This window comes from Anolis carolinensis, chromosome 1 (genome assembly GCF_035594765.1).
Source record: "Anolis carolinensis isolate JA03-04 chromosome 1, rAnoCar3.1.pri, whole genome shotgun sequence".
Lineage (NCBI taxonomy): Eukaryota > Metazoa > Chordata > Lepidosauria > Squamata > Dactyloidae > Anolis > Anolis carolinensis.
Genome location: NC_085841.1, coordinates 317,855,902 through 317,881,029, shown reverse-complemented (window position 1 = coordinate 317,881,029; position 25,128 = coordinate 317,855,902). Strand labels below are relative to the sequence as shown.

At 41.0% G+C, this 25,128-nt stretch overlaps 1 protein-coding gene across 3 annotated transcripts in view; it reads left to right on the top strand.

Annotated features, from left to right (window-relative positions):
* The window catches only part of cdin1 (CDAN1 interacting nuclease 1), a 188,205-nt gene that overhangs the window by 32,444 nt on the left and 130,633 nt on the right, over positions 1-25,128 (top strand). For 2 of the 3 annotated variants that reach the window (XM_016991601.2, XM_003214492.4), the window contains exons 2-5: positions 6,421-6,466; positions 7,278-7,342; positions 16,785-16,845; positions 24,856-24,928. In XM_016991601.2, coding sequence (XP_016847090.2) covers positions 16,834-16,845; positions 24,856-24,928 — 85 coding nt within the window. In that variant the 5' untranslated portion in view covers positions 6,421-6,466; positions 7,278-7,342; positions 16,785-16,833. The remainder of the gene's footprint in view (positions 1-6,420; positions 6,467-7,277; positions 7,343-16,784; positions 16,846-24,855; positions 24,929-25,128) is intronic. The other variant, XM_016991603.2, reaches the window with a different exon arrangement.

The window sequence follows — 25,128 nt, the reverse complement described above, 5'->3', positions numbered from 1 at the left end:
AGATGCTTTTGTCTTGGAAGTGTTTAAAAGAAAACTGCAGCAGAGGAACAAGAGAGTGAAGGGGCCCCGTGTAGAGTCCCAGAACACTTTGGAAATGGCCAATATGCAGTTTTCATCAGTACTAAGGCGGGGCGCAATATGGTGCCTCTAGCTCACTTGGGAATATGAATGTTGATTAAGCATACTCCCAGGCTTTGAAATTCTGAAAGCAGTGTCAGAATAATGGATGTTGAGCAAATGTCAAGCATTTGTTAATTTCTCTGTTATTTGGAGTTTATCTACCATGATCAATCAAATAAACTACTGCTTCTCTGTTGTGGCATGTGTCATTGATATGGTGATTAGGTCGCTACAGAGACCTTATGCTTTTCCCTTCTCTATCCAGGTAGCAGATTATAGACTTATTCATAGTTATTTAGTGGAATAAGGTGTATTAAACAAGAAGAAGTGGCTTTTGGCTCTCAAAATTTCCCCATTTAATGATATGAAGAACTGGAATATTTTTCTCATGAGAAACAAAAGCAACAACTGCACCACTACCTATTCACTGGACTACTCAGTAAAATATATATAAATATAATCTGATGAATTTACTTCCCTTTGGTAATTTTAGGATTTTCTCTCTCTTTTAAAGTTAGTGCTATAATTTTCTATCATAGGATTTATGCAAAGGTTGCACATTTATTTTTTAGGGCCTTTAAAAAACATGAAAATTATAAAAACACCACATCATTAGTTTCACCTGACAAAATAGAGCATAAAGGCACATCCATGTCAGTGAGAATTGTTCAAGAGATACTAAAAGATTTCAAATTCAACTTGAGTTCTAAAATTCTGTTTGCATTTATAATTCCAGTAATAGCTAACAGATATTAACAAAACAATCAATGGCATGTATATTCTTATCTCTATATAGAATAACACCTATATTATCTATAATGGTCAGATTTTATATAACTGGTTGTGTAAGAGTTTTGATATATTCTAGCTCACATTCACTATCAAAACTGCAGTATTGGAATTTAAGTTAATGTCCACCTTTAAGAAGATTAGAAGTTTTTTAAATACACATTTATTTCTAGATGCTTTGGGAAAGCCTTTAAACAACATATGTAGATTAGTTTCCAGTTCATGTTTTTTTTAGTGAGTCGTATTCTTAAATTTACTACCTCTGAAACTATAGGTAATACATAACCATGACAATTAATAGTCATTGATTGCATTCATGGTTTTTTGTAATTTGATTTATAGCTGTGCAAGTTGGCCGGCACCCCTTGAACCTTTGATACCTCCTTTCCTTTTAAATTTGAGGATGTTCTCAATTGCATGGTTATTTCAAAGGAGCATACAATGCAAGAAAATATTAATTATAAATAGTAAACCTATAAGAATACTTCAAATGCAGTACAGTTCCTGTGTGCTTTTGTATTTAACCAAGGTGAAACTATTCTGTATGCCCACAATCATTTTTATATGAGCCTTGCTTAGAGCTTCCTAGCTGCAAGTTGATAATGAAAGGAGTATATGACCAAGTTGTAACCTCAAATCTTACATGGACTGGCTTCAGACAGTTCATGAAGCAATCAAGACGATTGTCTTAGGAGGTGAAGTCAGGTAGCAGTAATGGTGCATGTGCATTGTGCAATTGTGGGATTTTCCAGTGCTTTGTGTGCAAAGGGTAAATAAGGTTTGTGTGCATTCAGTAAGGTTGTCTTGTCCACTCTCAGATTCACTTGCCTCAGTTGGGGGTTTGACCCTTTTGAGCTAAAGATTTGGTGGTGTGTCAGATTCAAAATTTCTCTTTACACCTCTGCTCCTACTCTGGTGTGGAAAGGCAAATCAGAGAACAGTCTCCATACTTTTAACATTTGTGTGGATGAGGGAATTTGATAAGGGCAGCCTTGCAGCTCTTTGCTGGACTGTGACCTTAGGCATTGGTCCTGATATTGATGCATGCCTTCAAGTTGTTTCTGATATATGAAAACCCTTACATAAAGTTATCAATGGGCGAGTGTGTGTGTGTGTGTGTGTTTTTGCAAAACATTTTCAGTGCGAGTTTGCCTTTGCCTTATTCTGAGGCTCAGAGAGTGTGAGTTGCGTAAGGTAACCCAGTGGGTTTCTATGGTTGAGTGAGGATTTGAACCCTGGTCTCCAGAGGGCTAGTCCAAAGCTTAAACCACTATAGCATACTGGCACTTATGTGCCTGATAATACAGGGTGTCCCATACATAGGGAAAATTGCAAAATAAATCTTTATTTTAAAAATATTCATTAATTATTTTACAAAATATTTACAAAATATTCTCTATGTATTGGACGCCTCTTTCTGCACACACACAAAGTCTTTTCCCCCATCATAACAAACACATTCCAAGATATCTGTTGTATGTAATTACATTTCAAGTGCATTCCTTTATCCATGTTTCTCATTTTTCTGTGTACATGTCTTTTAAGTAGTCCCACAAGTAAAAATCAAGTAGGGAAACATCAGGGAACCTCACAGGCCATTCCACAGGGCCATGGTGACTAATCCATATGTACAGAGACTTTGGGGTGCCCTGTATTTTCTCAACTTCTTCCTGGTAAAAATATGCATGTAATATACTGTAAATGAAACACTTATTTAGAGTTGTGTTTTTGCTGTTCAGCAGTTAGTATTTTCTGCAGATAGTTCTACTAAATTGTTAAGTAGTATGAAATAAACTGCCTATAATCATGCTGTTACAAACGTGTATGTCTTTGTGTGGTTTTGGCTTTGAATGTAGTTATCAAACACCATGTGCACTTAACAAGTGGTGCATACAAATGCTAAATATAGTAGCTACATGAGCCCAATGTCATTAACAGTAATCAACATAATGAAAGCTACCTGGTTGGTTTTCATAATTAATTGCTTGAAAATAACATGCTTAATTTACAGTTCTCTAGATTTGATTATATTACCTATAACCAAGTGGTGGCAGCATGTGTAGGTGATCTTTTCCAGCTTTTTTAAAAATGTGTTATGATGGGGAAAGTATATAGACTGAACTGAGCCTCTTGATGGCGGTGTAAATTTTTCAAGCATAGATTCATAAAGATTGTGTACATATTATTTTTAAAATGGCAGAAATCCCATTTTTAGCGCAATCCATAACTGTAATGGTTTTACATGGAACACCATAGAAGAGATTATATCATATTATTTGATTGAAGAAAGCCAAGGGATGCACAGCAAATCAGATCTGAAGTATATTTTGACAATAAGACAAGTCTTTTCATGAGTGTAGCAAAAGCAAGTGAAAGATTTAATCAACATAGCTGCCTGCAATCCTAGTACAATAGCTGACCATATGGTGATGTATATGACTGATATTACTTACTGTATGCATTATACAGTAGTGCCATGGAGTATCAATTGAAAAGCAGGTGGATTCTCTACTGGTTTTCCTGTGTCCACATTTAGAAGAATCCAGTTGTGTCATGTACCACATTGAGTAGGGATGTATGTGCTTTCTGGAAAATAATCCCTCATACTTCTCATGTTGTAGTTTATTCCTCTCTTAAAGGAGCCCCCAGATGGCGTAGTGGACTAAGTGACTTGAAGGTTGGGTTGCTGACCTGAAAGCTGCCAGGTTCGAATCCCACCTGGGGAGAGTGTGGATGAGCTCCCTCTATCAGCTCCAGCTCCATGCGGGGACACGAGAGAAGCCTCCCACAAGGATGGTAAAAACATCAAAACATCCGGGCGTCCCCTGGGCAACGTCCTTGCAGACGGCCAATTCTCTCACCCCAGAAGCAACTCCGGTTGCTCCTGACACGAAAATAAAAAAATTCCTCTTAAAATATAGAAACATATTTTTCTGCAGTTAGAAACTTATATGTTAATTAGCACTTGTATTAAGGTGGCTGACTGTTAGTTTTAGCTGTTCTATATGTATCAAAGTCAAAGTCACACAGAAACAATTTTCTGAAATAGTCAGAATAACCTTTTAACCTTGGCATTCTATTTAATCTTCATTTTTAAGCTTGAAGTCTCTTAAAATATGTTCAGTCATAAGAAAATATACTGGGGTGGAAATGAAGATCCTTTCGGAAGAACTGATACTTCATACTTAGAAAGTATCCTGTTAAATGTTTATAAATGAAAAATCATTTGAGCACTCTCTTCTTCTGACAGTTTCCCTCTGTCTACTGCTAGAAAGTATTGGCCAACCAGGTCAAGTATTATTAAAGTTCAAGTGGCCCAGAGGGAGAAGTAATGGCCTTGTGCTACTATGAATTTTAAATGTTGCCATTTCTGTGTATTGCACCATCATCTGTTCTCACACATCACTAAATTGTATAAAAGTTGTTAGACCAACTTCAGTGTCAAGGTCATAGGAATAATGACTCTTCTCAAGTAGCCTTCCTTCTCTCCCCCACCCCCGTCTTATCATAAAACTGTCCTTGTCCTACATGAGATCAGCATCAGATTGTCACACATATTTTTCTAGCTTTATTGAATGTAATATATGAAATTGAATTATGAATTATGAATTTTCTACAGCTGACTTAATTTTTTTAGTTTATGTCAAGAAAATGGATTACAAGTATATAATTAAAGTGTTTTTATGTTGTGTTAATTGTGTTTCTCTGTAAATAAAATAACAATATCTGTAAATAAATATCTTTATAGAAGAACTGCATGCACAGTAATGATGAACAGAATGTAATGAATGGGAAGTTTCTCTGCAAAGAACAAAACAAAGCATAATGAATGGGAGGTTCTTTCATGTCCAGATACTCCTGGAGAAGCACACAATTGGCCCAACAGTCAGATGGGGGGTGGGGGGGCGCGGGGTGGATCTTGACTTGTATCTTGACTTCCAGGTGAGAAACCATGTGTTGCTTCACTTCTAGTAATCAATACTTTGTGTTCAGCTAGCACAATCTAGATCCATTGTGCCAGGAGAAAGGCAGAATATAAATCAATCCCATACATACCCTAATTGCAGTGGTGAACTAATTGCAATTAGAGTATGTATGGGATTGGTTTATATTCTGCCTTTCTCCTGGCACAATGGATCTAGATTGTGCTAGCTGAACACAAAGTATTTGATTACTTGAAGTGCAGTAAATGGAGATGAAGCATAATAGGGTATAGGGGATTTTTACTTATTTTTGTGACATTGGATTCTACATGTTTAGGCTGGATAGGGTTCAATCCTTTGCTACAAGGTTCAAATGAGGCTAGTTTCCAGATTAAATTTTCCTTAAATCTCAGAAGATACTCTCACTTTATTGCAGGTAAAATAAAGATACTATTCCAGAATATTAGGTTAATATTTAATAATGAGTTCAATATACATTCAGACAAATATTTTCTGTGTTGTTCCCATTCAGCAATTTGAAACATAAATTCAGGATTCAATTCAACCAATTATATTTCTGTGTTACTGAAAATATGCCATTTTTGAATATGAACATTGGAAGATGGAGAAAACACGTTTGTAAAAGGGACAAAAACGTTAATTATTATTGTGTTTTCTGTATTACTCTGTTTATTGAAACTGTACTTTGTTTTTAGTTGCATCTGAAAGAAAAATATATCAGAACTAATTAGTTGTGTTTGAGATATCTTAGAGAAGATATATCCACAGAGGACAGTTGAACATCTTAGCAATGTGATATTGATTGCCTTTTTGAGGGAGGAAAAGAAATCTTGTCCCATTTCTAAATGTTAACTATTCAGAGAGAAAAATCCTCTCTTTGGGGAAAACGTTTTCCAGGTTGCTTCATTGCCAGGTGTTTGACATTGAGTGGAGTTTTAAATGAATGAAGCTTATGGCAGCCTTTGGAAATGACCGACTCCAGGGAATCTCAGCTTCCTGCTGCGAAAGTTTCTATTTTCAAAGCACATCAGTTTTAGTAGGAATGTTACAGTGGTCCCATATGCTGCTTCTGACAGAGAGCTAAGTTTCTTCCTTTAATATGAGACAGCTACTGAAGAGGTTTCCGTGCTGCTAACAAAATGAATTTCAATATGTTGCTAATGAACAATCGGTATGTTTCCAGCAGCTAATGGAATTTAGCTCTATCCACTGCTAATGGAAATCTGCATTGTTTCCCCTTCCCAGCTTCAGTATGTAATACCAATATTCCACTTTGTGGGTTCTATAGCTGGGAAGGAATTGCCCAAGTAACAGGCTAGCTTGCTTTGAAACTCCTGCTACAATTTTATCCTTCTTGCCTTCCTCATAAACTCTTTTCCTTACTCTCTCCTTGACCTAACAGTAGGAAGCCTTTGTCTGAGGTGTTCATCTGGAACAACTTTTCCACACTTGTTTTCATGTTCTGTTAGATTACAGGGCAGCAGGCCTACCTTTGAAGCTCCTTTCTCTTTTGTTTCTTTGCAGTGCACTCCAGTAATTAACTTTGTCCTTCTTTTATTTGTTCCAGTCAATCGCAGTCCACTCTGCTGAGCATCTTCTCCCAGGAGTACCAGGTTAGAAGTTTTCTCCTTTGTGAGGGTTGACAGGTGCCTAATTGAATGATGAATGTCCCTTTATTTCTTTGTAATTGAACTGCCAGCTTTCTGATTGGTTTGGAGGATGTTCCCCTTTCCACATCAAGCACCGCCTGAGTCTCAGTGGATGGCTGCCAAGCCTACCCATCCATCTGTCTAATAACATCTACCCTTTGCTTATTTGGTGGACCTGTAATAAATTATGCTAAACCATTATTATTCTGACAATAATAATTTCCCTGTGTTGCGTGGTTCCATGTGCTAAATGTTTGCTGACTTGCACTGTCAGTGCTGCTTTCCATGGCTGACAGAGATGATGATAAATGACCATTGCTGGAGTGGCAGAAGGCAAGAGAGGCAGAAAATGGAGTCATTTATCATGAGATGACAGGTGTCAGTCAAGTGGCAAGTCTCAATGGAATTACTTTTTGTAGTTTTCAAATAAGTTGTTTTTAAGCAATGTTCTTCCTGGTTAAAAATGCCAATTGAATTGTAAAACCAGAGTGCAGATAGAATTGATTTGAAGGGAAATTAATATAAAGGTTGAAATAGAGAACAAGTTTTTCAGTGCCCTCTGTAACCCTCAGCAAACTTATTTAGATTCAATTACTGTGACCTTACTGCCTTTTACATATATGGTGTATTGCAGTAGAGTCAGAAGATGTTTCATTCAATTCAGAAATGAAAAATTATTTCTGGGTTTTTTTCTGGGATCTGAGGGTTTTCTTGCAGATTTGTGTTTTGTTTGAAAATTCTGTTTGGCATAATATAAAACTTTCATTTTTTCCAGAAACTAATCAAAAGAACACATGCCAAGCACCATACTCCAGAGGCGACTGAAGCTTACTATCGCAGGTAGGGTGAAGGGGGTCTCCAATCCAAATTATATCATGAAATACGATTTCGCTTCTTTGGAATGTATATCTAAATTGGTTTCTGAAGATGCACAGCTTTAATTGTGCTAGTGAGTTCTCCATAATAAGTGATGTTTAGCCAAGATCATGGGAATACAATTTGCTAATGATTTTAGTGGGGCTGATACAATTCTGTATTGAATTGTGGCATTATACACTACATATGTTCTTTAGAGATTCCATGTTATTCTGAGTACCATGAATGATACTTGTGACACTGAGCTATTAACCATGCTAAGTATGTTTATATTCTAAGAAACATTTATGATTTTAGCTACTCAGTTATTGAATGAAAAACAATATCCAAATATAGTTTTTGCAAATAAGTTATTTTGTGTATTTGAAGCTTTATCAGCTTTGGGAACACTGGTGTCAAAATCCTATTTTAAAAAGAGGCATAAATCTTTAATATGTCATTTGAGAAAACTGTTACATGATTATGTGCACCTGGAGTTAATAAATTGTAATTGAAATTTGTTATGGGTTATCCGTAGCTCTATTGACACAGACATCTCAGCAACATAATTGGGGCGTATTGATATCTGGTAGAGATGTGCAATTAAAATTTTTCTATATAGGCTGACATTTGAAGAGTCTGCATGGCAAGTGAGATTATACCTGTGATTATCAATGTCTGATATCCATAACCAAATAGTACCCCAATAAAATAAACACAAACATTTTATACCTAGGAGAAAACTGCCTATATGCTACACATATGTATTTATAATAGAGGGAAACTAGGATGGGAGTAAACGAAGAGTGTGCAATTTACTGTACTTACTTACTTAGGTGATCCCTCGTAGGTCGAGGATGATGGTCCTCTGTTTCTTGTGTCTTGGGGGTGTGTCCATAGGTGGCTGAAGAGACCTATTCTTGACCTGCATGTTCTCCCACAGTGAGGACATTGGTTTCCAGGTGGAAGGCGGTCCCAGTCAGGGTTGGCTTGACGCTCCTTCCTCTTGGCACGTTTCTCCCTTAAGCCCTCCATTCATGCCTCTTCGAACTCCGCAGCACTGCTGGTCACAGCTGACCAACAGTTAGAGCGCTCAAGGGCCAGGGCTTCCCACTTCTCAGTGTCTATGTCACAGTTTTTAAGGTTGGCTTTAAGCCCATCTTTAAATCTTTTCCTGCCCACCAACATTCGGGCATTTAGACAACGTGGCTGGTCCAGCGGAGTTGATGGCATAGGAGCATCGCTTCAATACTGGTGGTCTTTGCTTCTTCCAGCACGCTGACATTTGTCCGCCTGTCTTCCCAAGAGATTTGCAGGATTTTTCTGAGGCAACGCTGATGGAAACGCCCCAGGAGTTGAGTGTGATGTCTGTAGACTGTCCATGTTTTGCAGGCGTAGAGCAGGGTTGGGAGGACAATGGCTTTATAAACAAGCACCTTGGTATCTCTACAGATGTCTCGATCATCAAACACTCTCTGCTTCATTCGGAAAAATGCTGCACTCGCAGAGCTCAATCGGTGTTGTATTTCAGTGTCGATGTTGACTTTTGTGGAGAGGTGGCTGCCAAGGTAGCGGAAATGGTCAATGTTTTCTAAGGTTACACCATTAAACTGTATTCCTTGCATTGCAAAGGGATAAGCTGGTGCCTGTTGGAAGAGCACTTTGGTTTTCTCGATGTTCAGTGAAAGGCCGAGCTTCTTGTATGTTTCTGCGAAGGTGTTTAGAGTGGCTTGTAGGTCTTCTTCTGAATGCACACAGACTACGTTGTCATCGGCATATCGGAGTTCTATAATAGATGTGGTGACCTTGGTTTTGGCTTTCAGTCTGCTGAGGTTAAATAGCTTGCCATCTGTCCGATAGATGATTTCCACTCCGGTGGGAAGCTTCCCATTAACAAGGTGAAGTATCATAGCGATGAAGATGGAAAATAAGGTAGGGGCAATAACACATCCCTGCTTGACACCTGATTCCACCTTAAATGGGTCACTTTGGGAGCCATTGCTGTCCAAGACTGTTGCCATCATGTCATCATCAAGGCCCGGGCTGTGGCGCAGGCGGGAGAGCAAGCCAGCTGCAATTAACTGCAATGAATCACTCTGACCAGGAGGTCATGAGTTCGAGGCCCGCTCGGAGCCTATGTTTGTTTGTCTTTGTTCTATATTAAAAGGCATTGAATGTTTGCCTATATGTGTAATGTGATCCGCCCTGAGTCCCCTTCGGGGTGAGAAGGGCAGAATATAAATGCTGTAAATAAATAAATAAATAAATCATGGAGGAGCCGAAGGATGTTCACAAATTTGTCAGGGCACCCGATTTTTTGGAGGATGGTCCAGAGAGCGCTGCGATTCGCTGTGTCGAATGCCTTTGCAAGATCAATGAATGCCATGTACAGAGGTTGATTTTGTTCCCTGCATTTTTCTTGGAGCTGTCGAGCAGTGAAAATCATGTCCACTGTTCCTCTGGAGGGGCGGAAGCCATTCTGGGATTCTGGGGGGGTGTCTTCTGAGACAGGGAGAAGGCGGTTTGCAAGGATTCTTGTGAGGATTTTCCCAGTGGAAGTTAGAAGGGAGATACCGCGATAGTTTCCGTAGTCTGTTCTATCAACTTTCTTGAAAAGGGTGATGATGGTGGCATCCTTGAAGTCTGCTGGGAATTTCTCGGTCACCCACACCTTTCCAATGAGCTGGTGGAGTTGTTGTATCAGCTCAGGTCCACCCTCTTTGAAGATTTCAGCAGGGATCCCGCCAGGTTCGCTGGCTTTGTTATTTTTTTTTTGTTGGCTGATGGCATTGCTGACTTCTTCCAAACTAGGGAGTGCTCCAAGCTCATCCCTGGTTTGTTGTTGCGGGATTTGTGAGAGGGCCTCTTCGGCCACATTGGAGCTGCGATTCAGAAGGTTTTGGTAGTGCTCTTTCCAACGTAGTGCAATTGATGTTTTGTCCTTCAGAAGTTTGGTTCCATCTGATGAGCTTAGAGGCTGTATGCCATGGTTTCTTGGTCCATAGATTATCTTTGTGGCTTTGAAAAATCCCTGAGTATCATGAGTGTCTGCAAAGTGTTGGATTTCTTCAGCCTTCTTTGTCCACCAGATGTTCTTGAGTTCTCTGGTCCTTCTTTGGACCTCAGTTTTTGCACTAGCATAGGTCTTTTTCTTAGCAGCACGGCTGGTGTCTCTCTGCCATGTTTGGAAGGCTTTCCTTTTGTTATCAATTAACTGTTGAATCTCTTTGTCATTATTGTCAAACCAGTCTTGATGTTTCTTAGTTTGATATCCAATGGTTTCTTCACAGGCTGTGATGATGGAGGTCAGTTTGTTCCAGGGTTCCTCAACGTTTTCGGGGTGTTCTATGGGTAGATGATCCTTGAGTGTTGTTTGGAGAAGGGCTCGTTTGGAAGGCTCCTGAAGGGCTTGGGTGTTCATTTTATGCCTTATTTTTCTTCCTTGGAGTCTGCGTTTAGGGGCAATCTTGATAGCCATCGTGGATCGGATTAACCTGTGGTCCGTCCAGCAGTCATCAGCACCTGTCGTGGCTCTTGTGAGAAGCACATTACAGCGGTCTCTGGCACATATAATTACATAGTCCAAGAGGTGCCAATGCTTTGACCGGGGGTGCTTCCATGATGTCTTGAGCTTGTTTTTCTGGCGGAAGAGCGTGTTGGTGATGACAAGGTTGTGCTCTCTGCATTTGGTGAGAAGCAAGATGCCATTCGAGTTGCTGTTTCTGACCCCGTCTTTTCCTATGATCCCTGGCCACAGGTTGGAGTCCCGGCCGACTCTTGCATTAAAGTCCCCCAGGAGGATGATTTTGTCCTCCTTAGGTATCTCTGATAGGACAGTGTCCAGCTGTCAATAAATTTTTTCCTTGATGTCTTCGTCAGCATCTAGTGTTAGCGTATAGACACTTATGATGGTTGCCTGTTGGTTTTTGGCAAGGTCAATTCGGAGGGTTAAGAGTCGTTCATTGATGCCAATGGGTGCTTCAGTTAGGTGCTTCACCAGGTCATTTCTGATAGCAAAGCCAACTCCGTGTATTCTTCGGTCTTCTTCATGCATTCCCTTCCAGAAGAAGGTGTAGCCTCCTTGGTCTTCCTTCAGCTGACCCTCTCCTGCTCTCCGGGTCTCTTGAAGCGCTGCTATGTCGATGTTAAAGCGTCCCAGCTCCCTTGCAATGATAGCAGTCCTGCATTTGGGGCATTCACTGTCAGTGTTATCCAACAGTATCCGTACGTTCCATGTTCCAAAGATCATTTTTCTTTTTTGGCCACAGAGTGGTGACCCCTCTGGACGTGGCAGTCCAGTCAGGGATAAGAGAGGCAGACTATGTTTAGGGCACCTTTTCTAGCCCCTTCCCCGTGTGGGGTGAGCAGAGTGGATCCTAAAAGGGGCTGCTCAGTCATGGATACAGCTGCCAGACTACTCAACTGCCTTGGACCTTGAGGTAGAGCGACTGAGTCAGTATCCACTGCCCATGTGCCAGTCTGTGACTAGGGGCTTCCAGATTTCACAGTCCTGCTGCCGTCACCACTCACTGATCGCCATGGGACTTTTGTTGGTTTGTTTTTATTTTTCTTGGAAGAAAAAAATCATGCAATTTACTATAAAAAGGAAAGGGGAAGCCAAACTGGACTTTAGGTATGCTGAAAGTTGAAGGAACCTTCTTTGGAGGCTTTTAAGTAGACGCTGGATGGCCATCTGTCAGGGGTGCTTTGAATGCCATTTTCCTGCTTCTTGGCAGGGGGTTCGACTGGATCGCCTGTGAGATCTCTTCCAATTCTATGATTCTATGATTCTAACTCCTGATTCTGACCCCTCCCTCTACTTTGGAAAGGTAAGAGCATTATTATACTAGCAGCCCCCAGCTGGGGGTTCTGCAGCCTTCGGTGTAGAGACACTATTGGCACTCCCCCGTCCAAGGCACTTCGGGGCAGAGGTACCAGGATGAGCCCTGCTCAGGGAGTTCCCCTTGCTTGGATCATGGCTGGCATCACTCTCCTTCGCTATTGTGAAGATCCAGCAGCAGCCATTCTTGCAGCCTTTCTCAGGCATCACCTCGAGACACCTTGCAGGGAAGCCTCTTATGTGTATTCCATCTGATCGGCCTTAAGGGGAAGTTTGTTACCCCCCTGCCTCCTCTTGGCCATAGGCACCATTCAAGGTGTTCCCAGTATGAGGGCTCACCTGGTTCCCCCATCTGGGCCTTGCTCTCAGGACTCCACTTATTCCTGTCCAAGTAGCACCAGCTATCACAATGCCACCTACTCTCCCTCTTGGGATCATAAGTTTTCCTGACATATGCTATGCCACGGCATCGTGTCAGCAAGAGATGGAATGGCATCTTGCTCCCCAGCATCTTTAGATGAGGTAGGCATTAAGCATGGCGCAGAGTGCCATGCTCAATGGCATAATGCCAGAGTGAGTGCATCAGAGGCACTCACTCTGGCATCAATTTTTTCTGGATCGCCTCCCTTTTTTTCTAGAGGCATGTTGCGAAATGATGATGGGCCACTGGGTCTTGGAAATTGTCAGAACTGGCTATACCATCCAGTTTGCTAGCTTTTCCCCAGTTGTGTGCTTTCAGACTACACCCCCTTCCACCCCCTACAGGAGGAGGTACAGGCCTTGCTCTAGAAAGGTACGATCTGCCAGACTATCCCAGGTTATTCTAGTTTCTGGAAGCAAAAGAAACTCGGATTGGCGGTCATCCACTAGAGGTCTGCTCTCGGGCCGACTCAACACACCTGCATCATAGGAGCCATGTTGGAGTCTATCAAGGAAAAGACCTACCTTCTGGAGATGCATTTTTGGGCCTTGGGATCCACAATCCTGAGAGCATCAGTATTTCGTCATGTGCCTGCAAGAGCATTTAATCCATTCTGGGCCATATAGCATTGAACATCACTATCACTCCTTTTGTGAAGATCCACATGCAGATAGGGTTCTTGGGAACGTACTATTCTCTCCGCAACAGCCCAAACACTGTTCTGTTCCTCCCAAGGTCATGCAGTCCCTTGGCTTGGGGTTGCACAGCAGAGTGCCTTGTTAGTAGGTACAGCCCTCTCGAATGCTGACAACACATTCCTCCCCATCCGTACGGGGAATGCATATGCACCACCTGATGGTCCAAGGATTGTGGTCACTACAGAAACAACGGCACCTCATCAATTATCTCGAGTTGCTTGTGGTGCAGGATGTGCTCTGGGTGCCCGAGGATTCTCTTACGGGCCAGGTAACAGTTGTTGACTGACAATGCAACCACTGCATTCTACATCAACAAACAGGGAGAGATGCATTCCCTCAGCCTGCTCAGCCTCACTATTTAGATCTAGACTTGGTGCATCCTAGAAAGGGTTCACTCTAGCACACTCAGTCTCCTCGCAGAAGAGAATGTTTTGGCAGGTTCCTTGAGCAAGAGTCTGGCCTTTGCCCATGAAAGGCAATTGCATCTGCAGCATACTTGGTTCATCTTTCGCCATTGGGGAATTCTGCGAGTGAACATCTTTTCTCCCTCCCTCCACACTTACTGTCCCCTGTTTTGTGCTTGCTGCCACCTGCAAATAGGTCACAGATATCTGCGCAAGGCCTTTCTCTTCACATGGCGGCCAGGGCTCTATGTTTTTCCTCCTATACCGCTAGCAGCACAAACTTTTGCAAATTCGTGAGGGACACGGTTGACTGCATTCTCATCACCCCATGGTGATCCTGGCAACCCGGGTTTGCCCTGTTGTTACTGGCTTTTAGCAGTGAGTTCCACCGCTGCCACTCAAAAGGACTTCAAAAAGTGATCATATGCCTACAACTGGAGACGTTCTCTTCCTTTTCACAGAAGGCCAGTGTTTACCTTGACCTTCTCACAGCACCTCTGCCTGTACTCATTGATTTTTGTTCCCATAAACAGAGCAAGTGCTCTCATTTTCATCCTTGATATGTTATTTAGCTGCTATCTCTTGGTACAAGTGGACAGCAGGGTATTTGTACTATTTTTGGGACCCCCTCATTCAACCCTTCCTGGAGGGCTTAAGTCACATCCTCCAACTCCAACAGGGAGTTTGTAGCTCTTCTTGTCCCAACTATCGAAACCCCCATGGCATTGACAGAGATTTTCACCATTCCTGGAAAACAGCATTCCTTGTTGTCTTCACATTAGCACAATGAGCCAGTGAGCTTTGTGCTCTCTGTGCAGATCACCCTTACCTTTGTTTCCATAGGAAATGGTGGTACTCCGAACCAACATTTCCCTTCTAGCCAAGGTGATTTCCTGGGTTCATATATGTCAGGACATGGTTTTACTGGGTTTTTCCGGAATCCTGTTCTTCTGGCGCACTTCCTTCACACTTTGGATGTGCTGCGGGCGCTAGCCCTTACATCGACCGCACGCCTGTCTATAGGAAATCTATGGGCTTTTCTCTGAGATATTGCTAGGTAGCTCTGGGTGATTCAGTCTCTTCACAGCGTTTTTCCTATTTGATCATTTCAACAATCTGGCTAGCCTGCCAACTCACAGACAGATCCCTTCATCCCAAATCAGAGGTCTTTCAGCAATAGCTATTGCCGTCTTTCAGGCCTTCCTATATGGAGTACCCCCAAACATGTTTCACCTGGCAGCAATGTAGTTGACCTACTCACTTTTTGTCCCACTGCAAGCTGGATTATTTTTCCAGGAGGGATGCTGCCTTGGCATGTTTCCTGAGGGGCATGACTCCCTACTCCAAGTTGAGATGCTCGCTAGTCACCCATATGTATGATTTCACAGAGACCATGAGGAAGGAGGTTTGGTTGTTTACATACAAGCATGATTCTTCAAGTAGTCATCTCTGAAATTTGCACATCCCCGCCCCTCCTTCCCGCTGTTTGTCATGCCTTTGTTTCTATAAGCCGCTATCATAGTGGCTGAGAATCTGAGGTGCTAGCCCCACCTGATGGCTATATCCTCCAGGGCAGGGCAGGTGGGACTACCAACAAGAGTTTCTTAAAGCTATAGAGAATTTTGAGTTGTCTTGCACCAGCGCACAAGACCCATATGTACGAATTTCACAGATGACTACTCAAAGAAACATGGTTATAGGTCAGCAACCAAATCTTATTAAGGGATATGTTTACACAATATGACTCCGAACGACATGAGAACGTTAATATGAAAAGGATTACCCAGTGTTTATTAACTTAAGAAGATACACGTGTCCTTATAAACTGTGAAAACTATGATGGTATGCCCTTTAGCATAGACAGTTATTTCCCCAGAATAAATAAATCACTCATTTTTCCCTTAAAGGTGAGTTAACAGTATTGATGATTTTTCTCCTTCATTCTAGAGATGATGATGATAACGATGGTCAGATATTTTAAGGAGTAGATTTGGCTGAAATTATTGACCATCCTGAAACATGTTATATTGGTATGGTCAACTTACATAATACACTTTTGTACAGATAGTTTGGATTCTCCCAGTGAAATCATTTTGGATGATAATAATAATGTTTTCCTTGGTCTAGTTATTTTTCTATTCTTATTATTCTGTATTTTTATTCTATTGCTCACATAGATTGACAGAGCAGCCTTGTTGAGTTGTTAAAACCCTCCATTTGCGAGACAACTAGTGGAGATTTAAAAGGATAGGGCCCCATAGTTAGATTTTTTTCCAGGCCAGCACACAACATGTCTAACTATACTCTTTTATCTTCTCAGTTGGGTGCTTAATAGGAAGGGATCAGGTGAAGCAGTGGAAGTCTACATTGCCTGAAAAATGACTACAATAACCCGAATTAGTTCAATTTTATTGCTAGAATATTCTGGACCTTGGTTTCAACTGATAAAGCTGGGAATCCAGTCTTCTTCTCTTTGAATGCCTGCAGTGTGCTTTTGCTTAAAATACATGTCAAGTAGTAGTCATGTTTTGACTCTGAAGGGTCCCTAAGAGATGCATCTCCTGAATCACATCTATGGATCAGAGCTTGGACAAGTTACTATTTTTGGGTTGCATTTCTCAATACTCCCAGTTATCATGGTCAGGGGGTACGCTGGGTGGAGATTTGGGGAGTTAATATTTTTCAAATGGTTTCCAAACTAATTGCCTTTCATTCCCCACCTCTACAGTCACAACATATTGAACTTAAATTGTAGTCCCCAACCAGAACTATCTGGTGTGTCCATCAATGAAATATATACAGTTTGTAAAGCCTAATATCAAAAGTGGTTGGTTGTTGAATTTTTACAATTCTGTAATACATATATTTTTGATTTACTCACGAAAGAGAAATACCAAGAGAGTTTTGTGATGAAGAACTATTCCACAGACATTTATATTTTAGGCTAACCTGCATGCTCTTTAGTCATTTTCTCTCTGACCCTAGCGAGAGACAGAAATATTAAGACTTCAGTACTGACCTTTTATTTGAATCTACAGCAGCATTTTATTTTTGTCTTGTCTAGGTACCTGAATGGAGTGATAAAAAATGCAGCTGCTCCAGTACTATTGGAAATGGCAAATGAGGTAATAGCTTTTATAAAAAGTCTTTTAAAAATAAAAGCAATGGGCATAATTATATTGACTTTTATTTAGAAATATAACAAATCAGGCTTGAAGCTACATAATACATTTAAAAGTGATCTGCTGTCTGGTAATATATTTAAGATGTTAATAGAATTTATTAACATATTATATTTACTAATATGTTAATAGAATTTATTCCTTAAATCTTGAATTATTTTAATTTATTACAAGGGGTTTCTGCCTTCTTTTTAGAAACTTAGGAAAATACAGATAATGAGGTTTGGAGAAACACGAAGCAGACAATATTTTAAAATATTGATTCACTGTAATGAGAATTTTACATAATAATAAAAAAGATAATAACCTTAAAATATCTTTTTCACAAATATATTGTGGTTTAAATCTATTTTATATGGATAGATACATTCAGAAGTAAATACATGAACTGTTCTTAATGTACATAAAATCCAAAGAACTAATAACATTTAACTTTTTTATCATATTTGTAATTTGTTTTGTATTATTTTACTTTTATTTAATGATTCAAGAAAAGTTTGTGCAGTTTACTTATTAAGAGCCAGTATATTACAGTGATTTCAGCATTGGACTATGACACCCAGAAACCAGGGTTTGAATCCTTGGGCAAGAAAATCCATTGGTGCCTTTAGGCAAGTCACACTCTTTCAGCCTCAGAGGGGTGGGGGGGGAGGGAGACAATACCCTCTCAGAACAAATCCTGCCAAGAAAATTATGTGATACGTTTACCTTAGTGTCACCATAAATTGAAAAATCTGAAGGCACACAACAATGTTTACTTCTGCTATGTATGCCCACTGCAGCTAGAAAGGAAAAAAGTGTTTCCTTGAGTGCGACCCAGCCAGTATAGCATGCTTAAATATTAAGCACTTGCTTTTTTCTGTGGGCGCCCCTACAGTGAAGAATTACATTCGTTTGACACCACTTTAGCTGCAATGGATCAATGCTATAGAATCATGGGAATCTTGGGAGTTATAGTTTTACAAAACTTTGCCTCACCAAACTAAGATCTCACAGCACCCAGCCATGGCAGTTAGTGATGTCAAACTGCATTAATTCTACAGTGTGGATGCATCCTTTTGTTATGCAAAAGGGTTGGGATTCGTTTCAAAAGGGGAATTGCTTGCCAGAACACACTTGAGCGGATCTTGCCTAATGTATTCCATCTCCTATATAAGGAGAGGATTTTTGAAAGTATCTCTGTCACTGCAGTTACAAAACTCTATAATCTTACTAAATGGCGACATCGGAAGAAGTCTGTCTTTTAAAATTTCCAATATGTTAATGTACAGTAATAAGATCACTTTGTTTTGGTTTTTTTTTAATGCAAAGCTCCATCTACACTGACCATTTAAGTTGATGTGGAGTTGAATGAGGCCATGGGTAACCACAAAACACATGCAGGCTGATCCAGATTAACCTGTGGAAAGTGGTTTAACATGGTTGTGCCCTGGGTTAAAATAATTCAGAGAAAAGCCCGAATTCTGCATCAGTATTTGGGCTTTCCCCCGAGTTTTGACAGCCTGGACAGCTGCAGCCAGCTCTGCATAGGAACTGGCTGCAGGTGTCCCGACAGCCATCCTGCACTCCTCAGGTGGCTTGGGGATGTGGGATGCCCCTCCCTGCAGGGCAAACCTACTTGATCCTCAGGTGTACCCCTTCCTACTTCCAGGTCTTGTGAGCTACAAAGGCATTGTGAGAAGGAAAAGGGAGCCTCCCCCCTCATTTTTCCCAGTTTCCTTCATGAGTTGCAAGACATAGAAGAAAGAAGGGGGACCTCGGTCATCAGATGTTCATGTTATCACTGCAGTGGTCAGCAGTGACACGGGGTGGGTAGGAGCACCAAACCAGCTTTTGCAAGGCTGGGCAATAGGGATGCCTTTCTACTGACAAGTTGACTCAGGTGTTCCTGTCGGGCTGCAGTGAGGGCCTGATACGGCATTTTTGACACCGGTTGTGGCCTGCATTATTGGGCTGTGTACAACCACCCTTAGAAGAATATAATAAAGTACATCATTATGTTGTTTTGTAAATGCCAAGAGTAGTAGTAAAGCAGAAAATAAATCATTGCCCTAAAAATATAATATAAAAGGAGAAGTAGCAGCAAGTCTTGCATGTTACATGAGGAAGGAGGTATGGTTTTCTCCAAAGCTTCTGTCTGATTTGCACTCAGCAAATAAGCAATTATTACATGGTTTTAATGGATTATAAAGTGTCTGTATGCTATAATTATAGAGTTAACATATGAGAGAGATTGCTTTGTGCTAGTGCCAAAGGGTACTTTTTGAGGTTGCTGACAGATTTGAAGTCTACATTATTTTCTTTATTTTAAACAAAGGAATTACTATTAAAGAATGGCTCCTGAGTAAACAACATGCATTGCATGAGGATTAGCATAGACAAGCACCTTGTGGGTAAAAAGACATGCAGCGTTTGCAGTCTTGTTTGCATATGCTTTTTCTTTTCACATGCAGCTCCCATACCCTTACAGATGATGTACATAATTTGTGATATTTGAAATATGACTCTGTTCATACAATTGTACCCATGTATCTTTAAAAATCTTGCTATTATATTATTGTAGCTTTTTAAAATTAAGTTTAAAGACAAAGAAAATTACAGTTAAAGAAAAGTTGTTTAAATGACTTTATTTATTGGTATCCACACAGTAGCAGGTTTATATGTAAGGTGATTTTTGTGACTGCTTTTGATGCATTAGGAAAATGTGGCAATAACAAATATAAGATTACTGCTTCCATACAATCAAGCTGCCATTTTTATATGATAGTTAACATTTAAAGGGCATACTCCTGCATCAGCTGACAATTGGTATAATGGTAATACTTTATGAGTCAATATATATTTAATCAGTGAAAACTGTAAAAATTGATGAGAAATGTATAGCAGTGCATGGTACTTCTCTTAAATAAGAATAGGCCGTTGTTTAATTTTTGTGAATATATTGAAATTTCACATGCTGTATTTGTTTACTTTCTACATGCAGATTTTAAAAAAACTCTTGAAAATACCTAATATTTCTTAAGAATAATAAAATTAGTCACTGTGTTCCCACCAAACAAATATTTTCTAGAGGGATTTGAAGCACTATGAATTTTACTTACATGCTAAATTCTGACGTGAAGCATGATAGCCCTATTTCAGAGAAAGATGGGTGCATGATTAATATGAAAATTAGGGAGATGCAAGTACCTGAACTAATAAGGTAGTCCTTATTCAGGCTGGACTACCTTCAGTAATTTCACCATTTTTCATGTGTCAGTTCTGATGTGGGTTACTGGAAATAAGCATTTCTGTAGAAATCATTTCTTTCTACTTGGGGAATTTAAGGGCATTCAAGTACACACACACACACACACACACACACATATATATATATATATTGAAAAATGGTACAAATGAGGCTGTTTGTATCTAGGTTTTAAAATAAAATAAAATAGTACATTACACATATATTAACATTTTTAAAAGTTGTCATAAGTGAGGTGAAAGAATATCATAAGAGTATCATTAGAACAGGGGTTCTCAACCTTTTTCAGTCGTGGAGCCCTTTTTGAAGCAAAAGTTTCTCATGGAGCCTCAAGAAATGTTTATACATTATATTATATTATATATAATGTGTGTGTGTGTGTGTGTGTGTATCTCAGGTATGGGTCTGGGCAGATGGGTGGAGGGTGTTTGTGTAAACTAATTCACACAGTTCCCCTCAAAAAGGAAAGAAAAAAAAATACAATATTTAAAATGAAGAAAATTTTTAACCAACATAAACTTAATAGTACACAGCTAGGCTCCTATCTTAGGGCACATGCAGCGGAAATCAAAGCCGCAAGGAGAGTCAACCTTGCGGCCAACATTGCATCCTCACAGAACCATCCGGCGGCACTGTTCCATGTCATCAGAGGGTTGTTATCTCCCACCAATCAAGGTGGGAGCCCTGATAACTCAGCAGCCTGCTGTGAAGCATTTGCTCTGTTCTTTGCAGACAAAGTCGCTCTGATCCGTTCTGACTTTGACACCATGTTAACGGCAGTCTCTGAGGATGTATCTAGCGCACCTGCTTGTCCAGTTTTGTTGGATTCATTTCAATTGGTTGAGCTCGAGGATGTGGACAAAATCCTTGGAGAGACGAGACCAACCACATGCATCCTGGACCTCTGCCCATCCTGGCTGGTGAGAGAAGCCAGAGGGGGTTTGGCCGAGTGGGTGAAGGTGGTGGTGAATGCCTCCCTTCGGGAGGGCAAGTTTCCAGCAAGCCTAAAAATGGCTGTGATCAAGCCGCTGTTGAAAAGCCATCACTGGATCCCACTCAATTTGGAAACTTTCGGCCTATCTCCCCTATTTGGGCAAGGTCTTGAAACATGTAGTTGCCTCGCAGCTCCAGGGATTCTTGGATGACACTGATTTTCTGGATCCGGCACAGTCTGGCTTCAGGCCGGGGCATGGTACCGAGACAGCCTTGGTCGCCTTAGTCGATGATCTTCGCCGGGAACTGGACAGGGAGAGTGTGTCCCTGCTGGTTCTGCTGGACCTCTCAGCAGCCTTCGATACCGTCGAACATGGTATCCTTCTGGGACGCCTCGCGGAGATGGGGCTTGGAGGTACTGTTCTGCAGTGGCTCCACTCATTCCTGGAGGGTCGTTCCCAGATGGTGTCATTAGAATCATAGAATCATAGAATAGTAGAGTTGGAAGAGACCACATGGGCCATCTAGTCCAACCCCCTGCTAAGAAGCAGGAAATCGCATTCAAAGCACCCCCGACAGATGGCCATCCAGCCTCTGCTTAAAAGCCTCCAAGGAAGGAGCCTCCACCACGGCCCCGGGGAGAGAGTTCCACTGTCGAACAGCTCTCACAGTGAGGAAGTTCTTCCTGATGTTCAGGTGGAATCTCCTTTCCTGTAGTTTGAAGCCATTGTTCCGTGTCCTAGTCTGCAGGGCAGCAGAAAACAAGCTTGCTCCCTCTTCCCTATGACTTCCCTTCACATATTTGTACATGGCTATCATGTCTCCTCTCAGCCTTCTCTTCTGCAGGCTAAACATGCCCAGCTCTTTAAGCCGCTCCTCATAGGGCTTGTTCATTGGGGGACACCATTGACTTGTGGGGTCCCGAAGGGTCTGTATTGTCTCCCATGTTATTTAACATCTACACGAAGCCACTGGGAGAGATCATCAGGAGTTTCGGGGTCAGGTGTCATCTGTACGCAGATGATGTCCAGCTCTGTCACTCCTTCCCACCTGTCACTAAGGAGGCTGTTCAGGTCCTGAACCGGTGCTTGGCCGCTGTGTTGGACTGGATGAGGGCCAACAAATTGAAACTGAATCCAGACAAGACAGAGGTCCTCCTGGTTAGTCGGAAGGCCAAACAGGGTCTAGGGTTACCGCCTGTGCTGGATGGGGTCACACTCCCCCTGAAGGCACAGGTTCGCAGTCGGGGTGATCCTAGACTCATCATTGAGCCTGGAGCCCCAGGTCTCAGCGGTGGCTAGGGGAGCCTTCACTCGTGCGCCAGCTGCAAACGTACCTTGGGAAGCCAGACTTGGCCACGGTGGTCTACGCTCTCGTTACATCCCGTTTAGACTACTGCAATGCACTCTACGTGGGGCTGCCTTTGAAGACTGTTCAGAAGCTTCAATTAGTCCAACGGGAGGCTGCCAGGTTAATAACTGGAGCGGCATTCAGGGAGCGTACTACTCCTCTGTTAATGCCAGCTCCACTGGCTGCCAATTAGCTACCAAGCACAATTCAAAGTGCTGGCTTTAGCCTATAAAGCTCTAAACAGTTACAGCCCAGCTTATCTGTCCGAACGTGTCTCCCGCTATGACCCATCTCGAAGCTTAAGATCATCAGATGAGGCCCTGCTCACGATCCCGTCAGCCTCACAGGTGCGGTTGGCGGGGACGAGAGACAGGGCTTTTTCAGTAGTGGCTCCCCGCCTATGGAACGCCCTCCCCAGTGAAGTCAGGCAGGCTTCCTCCCTCCTATCTTTCCGTAGGAAGATTAAAACTTGGTTGTGGGGCCAGGCATTCAAATAAGAATCAGCAGCGCTAATTATTATTATGTACGCCAGAACTCAATTGACAGACCCAGTCTTTGAACTTGAACACACCCATTTGTATTTTAGAATGTTTTTATGAATGTTTATGTAAGTAATAATTTTAATCTGATTTATAGTGTATTGTATAATTTTATATGTGTGTTTATTGTAAGCTGCCCTGAGTCCCCTCTCGGGTGAGAAGGGCGGGATATGAATGGTGTAATAAATAAATAAATAAATAAATAGTATTTCAGTGGAAGACCCCCAGGACCATCCAGTACAATCATACACCCCCAATAGATGGCCACCCAGCCTTTGTAATAATAATAACAACAACAACAACAATAATAATAATAATAATAATAATAATAATAATAATAATAATAATAATAGCAGAAACCCCAGAAGCCATCAAGTCCAACTCCTTTCTGACTTGATGGAAAGGCACAAAGAACCCCCTGAGCAGTGGGAGGGAAATAGGGCTTTGAAAGCAGAGTGGGGGGGTCTAGGCGGCAAGGAAAAGAATCTGGGCAGAGAGGGAGACGGGGGAGAAAGGGTTTGTGCCCCAAGAGGACACTGGTGGTGGTGCTGCTGTTGTTTCCAACAGCTCAAAACTTTAATTTCCCTGCATTTCTCAAGGGAAGGAGAGAGGAGGAGGCAGGAAGCCGCATGGTACCACAGAGCCCCTCACCAACACTCACTTAGCCTCAAGGGCTCCGCAGAGCACAGTTTGAGAACCCCTGCATTAGTATACCATAATCTGCTGCTTAATATTTTAATAGAAAAAATGTTGATATTCAGAGGACAGCAAATCTCACATTTTATTGAATATGAAATAGAGTAGTAGCGCTCTCAAAATAAACTTCTCATATCTTAAATGTACTTCCTCACAAACATAGAACACTTCGTATGACATCAACAGAAATCAAAGTTGATCTGCATATGTCCCATCAATATCAGTGAAATTTAAAGTACTTCTTATGTAAGATCAAAATCTACATACAAGCAGTCCCTGGGTTACGAAATGACTCATAGTTGAGAACGGGGGTGAAACAACAGAAAGTGAAAGAAATCTACCCCACAGAGGGGAAATTATTTTGGCCAGTAAGTGAAAGTATTTAATTTTTTGTTTCATTCTTGCTGTTTGAATGCTTCTATTAGAATATTGGTTCCATACAACATATACTGATCTTCTTTAGACTGAGGACATGACAGTTGGATCCATATATCTTTCATCAATGTTATACAGGTTTCTAGTATAATAGTGGACTGGATATGCTGAATCAGAGTAAAGCTGATAAAAAATTAAAGGGAGCTATTATTAGTATGCATGTGATCTTCAAGACTTGGGGAAATAGATAAACCTTTGTGGTGAAAAGCAACTCCTTCCCTTTAAAAAAATACTCAGTGAGGACTGAGCATGTGCAGTTGCCACAAGATACTGAATGTCTGTTGATGTGAAGTCATACAATAGAGGAAAGGAGTAAAATGGGGTATTCTGAGAGAAGGCCTGGCAGACCGCCTGACTATATTAAAACACTTTATGACACATGTCATTTACAAAGTTCCATAATATGCTTGGTCTTTGTTTATACATATATTCAACTAGTATGGTTATCACTAGATTAGAAAGTAGAAGTGTCCCTATTTAATTGTTGCTTCTGAAGTACAGTTACATGTATTGCAACCTGAGAAAACAGAGACAAAGAGGATAAGAGAGCATATAACAAATGTGAATGAAGTCATACTTGAAAGAATGTATTCACCGGAGTACATCATGATTGTTATAAATCAGATAAGTACATCTGTATAAAACATTGAAATAGATAATGGAGGAGAACTACTTGACACCTATAACACATGAAAGATAAAGTGAAATCATGTTTCAAAGACAGCTCATGTTATTTTTTATTTTTCTTATAAGGTGAGTTTTGCCCCATCATTGATGGCTCGAATAGTGTTGGAAAGATTTGTACAGGAACAAGATGGATCAATCCGTAAGTAATTATTTAAATATTTAACTTCATGATTGCAACTAAACTAGAGAAGGGTAGTTTTAAAATGGTATGCATCTCAGATAACATTATTTCGTTTCACAAATAGTGACTAAATCTTCTCCTAATACAAATGTAACACCTATATTTGCAAGGATGTGCACATACTTTTTCTTCCAAATTCTCTCCTTTCTATTAACACA